Below are 3,383 nucleotides of genomic sequence, written 5' to 3'. Positions count from 1 at the left end.
AGAGAAGAAGGGAAAGGGAGAGAGAGAGATAGAAACATTGATCAGAGAGACATTGATTGGCTGCCTCCTGCATGCCTCCTACTGGGGATTGAGCCAGCAACCAGGGCCCTAGACCTCTGGGTTTATAGGACGATACTCAATCCACTAAGCCACACCAGCCAGGCTTGTATATTATTTTAAATAGCTAGTGTAGTGGCTTTGCATTGTGTCAACATAACTAGAGTGACCTACATTCCCCAGAATTCTTTTTTCTATATGTTTCAACTAAGATGAGTTTCAAGAGAAATTCTTTGCAATATTTCAAGGGCAAAAGTGAAGCAGTAATTATATTTCTAGCTCACACATTTTTTTTCATTTCTTTGTTGGTTTATCTCGTTGATATGAAATAAGAACAGACTACAACTGCCACACCTATTTTTTTTTAATCTTTTAACTTCACTGAGTTGAGGGCAGGTGTGTGTTTGGTTCTGTGGTGAAGGCCCCTGGCTTCTGCAGTTCAGAGGCAATGAGGACTGACACTGGCTTTAGGCTGTCTTTATAGCTTTAGCTTTGCTTGTGAGTTTCCAATTTATTTTTATCCCCCCCCCCAATTTTATATTAATCTTTCCTTCCTGACTGCCTGTCCTGTGGACTTCAAACTACAACATCAGATGCAAAGGCAACAGATTTACTGAGACTGCCCAATCAACTTCCATGATTATGTAAGGTCAAGTCACTGTCATAAATCCCTCAGTATATTGTCTCCTAATGGCTCTGCCTCTCTAATGGAACCCTGTATGATACAGCCAGTAATTCCACTTTCTTATTTTTCCTCTTCTTTCAGGCAAATTTGGAGCCCAAAGTGACTGAGACCATGAGGGTAGGAAATCATTCAGTGCTGTCTGAGATTGTATTGGTGGGACTCACCAGATCTTTGGAGATGCAACTAGTTCTTTTTCTAGTTTTCTCTGTATTCTATGTAACAGGTGTTTCAGGAAACCTTCTCATTGTGCTCACAGTGATCTCTGATTCCCACTTACACTCCCCCATGTACTTCCTGCTGGCCAACCTCTCCTTTATTGACATGTGGGTTTCCTCCATTGCAGCTCCCAAGATGATTTCTGATCTTTTCAAGGAGAGGAAAGTAATCTCTTTCCAAGGCTGCATTGCTCAGATGTTCTTCATTCATGTTATTGGAGGAACTGAGATGGTTCTGCTCATTGCCATGGCCTTTGACCGTTACATTGCTATATGTAGGCCTCTTCACTACCTGACCATCATGAACTTCAGAACTTGTATTTTACTCTTGGTGGCTTCCTGGGCCATTGGAATCATCCACTCATTGATCCAACTTGTATTTGTTGTAAACTTACCACTCTGTGGCCCCAATGAAGTTGACAGCTTTTACTGTGACCTTCCACGATTTATTAGGCTTGCTTGCACAGACACTTACAGATTAGAGCTCATGATCACTGCCAATAGTGGTTTCATCTCCCTGGGAACTTTTTTCGTTTTGATTATCTCCTATATCTTCATTTTGGTCACTGTTTGGCAACGTTCTTCAGGTGGCTTGTCCAAGGCCCTCTCTACCCTGTCAGCTCACATCTCAGTGGTGGTTTTATTTTTTGGTCCATGTATTTTTGTGTACTCTTGGCCATTTCCCACAGTGCCAGTGGATAAATTCCTTGCCATTTTTGATGTAATTATCACCCCATTTCTGAACCCTGCCATCTATACGTTTAGGAACAAAGAGATGAAGATAGCAATGAGGAGAATATTCAGTCAGGTGTTGAGTTTCAGGAAGTTCTTTTAAGTGATTTTGATATCAAGAAAGACAAGCATCTCTAACATTTCCTGCCCATACTACCAACATAAATTCAATGAAACACAGCACCATGAAAACTTTAGTTAATAGTTTAATTACTAATGTCCAAGATGTTCTTAATGTGTTTTCTGCAAGATTCTGCCATAACCAAGGAGGATATGGCATTTTCCTTTCTTATGCAACGTGATGGAATAAAAATGTATTAATATAGCATTGTTTCCACATTTTCCTACCCCTCATTAATAAAAAGGATTCTGAACTGGGCTTTATAGCTCTTTCCCTACTCTGTTCTGAGGCGAACTCTCCCTTGTCAGATTGATTTTTGGAGTTTGTGATGCAGAATCTGAAGAAAAGTGCTTTGAAAATATGACAAAATTTACAATTATTAGGATAGTTTTTTTGTTGTTGAGGTTTATAGTGAGATGTGTGGGAGTAGCTGAAATGTGTGAAGAAAACAGGTAAGAGTTAAAAAGGGGATTTTATAATTTTATTTTTTTGAAAAGGGGATGGGAGATGGGGATATCCAAAGGGAAGGGCTACACAGCAATGAGCCAAAGGGAATTGGGTCTATGATGGCAGCAAAAATATACTTAGGACAATGAAACAAGGAATGGCATCGAAGAAACAATAGGAAAGCCTAGGCTGGGCTACTTTGGCTCACTGAGAAGTCAGGGAAAAGGGGGCCTTGGAGACAGGTTCAGGGGGTTAGCCTGGGATGAGCTGCAGCTGCCCATTGGTCCCCTGGTTACAAGTTTCATGGGTTCCTTAGAGGTTAGGATATATGTGCCTGTGGAGGAAGGAAAGGAGGAAGGGGATGGCATGGGCAGACTCTTTGGAGGGAGAGCACACCAAAAAGTGCATTTTAAAGAATTGTCTAGCTTTTTACCCTTCAATAAATATTGCCACTCAATAAATGAAAGCTAAGAGTTAAAGTTATTTTGAATTATTTTTAGTTTAAAAAAAAAATCACAACATCAGCCTGAAATTGGATCACTGGGTTATGGCTTCTTAAACATTTCAGCTAGTGTATGTGATAACTGTGAATTAAGCCTTATAATTACTCTAGTTATTTCAAAAGCTGTGTTGCAAGTCAGGGGATTTGAACAATGGGGCCAGGTAATGGGCAAAGACAATGACCTATTTAATAGTGTTGTCCTAGCTAGAGCTAATCCTTGCCCTAATTATATTGAAACCAACAATGATTTCTCAGAGTTAGGTAAACTCTTTCCCCCTGCACTCCCAAGTGACATGGTTATAAGTATAAACTCTTGAGCCAGACTGTCTGACTTCAAATCTTAGCTTTGCTTTTTACTAACACACAAATTACTTAACCTTTTTATGCCTAAATTTTGTCATCTATAGGATAGACATAAGTTAAACTACATGAAATGTATATTTGACTATTTAAAAAAAAATCCTCACCTAAGGATATTTTTCCATTGATTTTTAGAGACAGTGGAAGAGAGAGGGAAAGACAGAGCCTGGCTGGGGAGAAGCTTGCAACCGGAAGCATACGTGCCCTTGACCGGAATCGAAACCGGGACCCTTCGGTCTGCAGGCTCTATCCACTGAGCCAAAC

General features: G+C 40.2%; 1 protein-coding gene across 1 annotated transcript; it reads left to right on the top strand.

Moving 5' to 3' along the window:
• Positions 1-853: 853 nt before the first annotated feature.
• Positions 854-1,792, top strand: LOC307097969 (olfactory receptor 4F3/4F16/4F29-like; the record flags this gene model as incomplete). Its single annotated transcript, XM_079768300.1, has 1 exon — positions 854-1,792. The coding sequence occupies one exon, from the start codon at positions 854-856 to the stop codon at positions 1,790-1,792; it is 939 nt and encodes a 312-aa protein (XP_079624426.1).
• Between the last annotated feature and the right edge of the window lie 1,591 nt (positions 1,793-3,383).

The sequence above is a fragment of the Cnephaeus nilssonii genome (assembly GCF_951640355.1).
Source record: "Cnephaeus nilssonii genome assembly, chromosome: 4".
Taxonomy (NCBI): domain Eukaryota; kingdom Metazoa; phylum Chordata; class Mammalia; order Chiroptera; family Vespertilionidae; genus Cnephaeus; species Cnephaeus nilssonii.
This window is presented reverse-complemented; position numbering and strand designations above follow the sequence as displayed.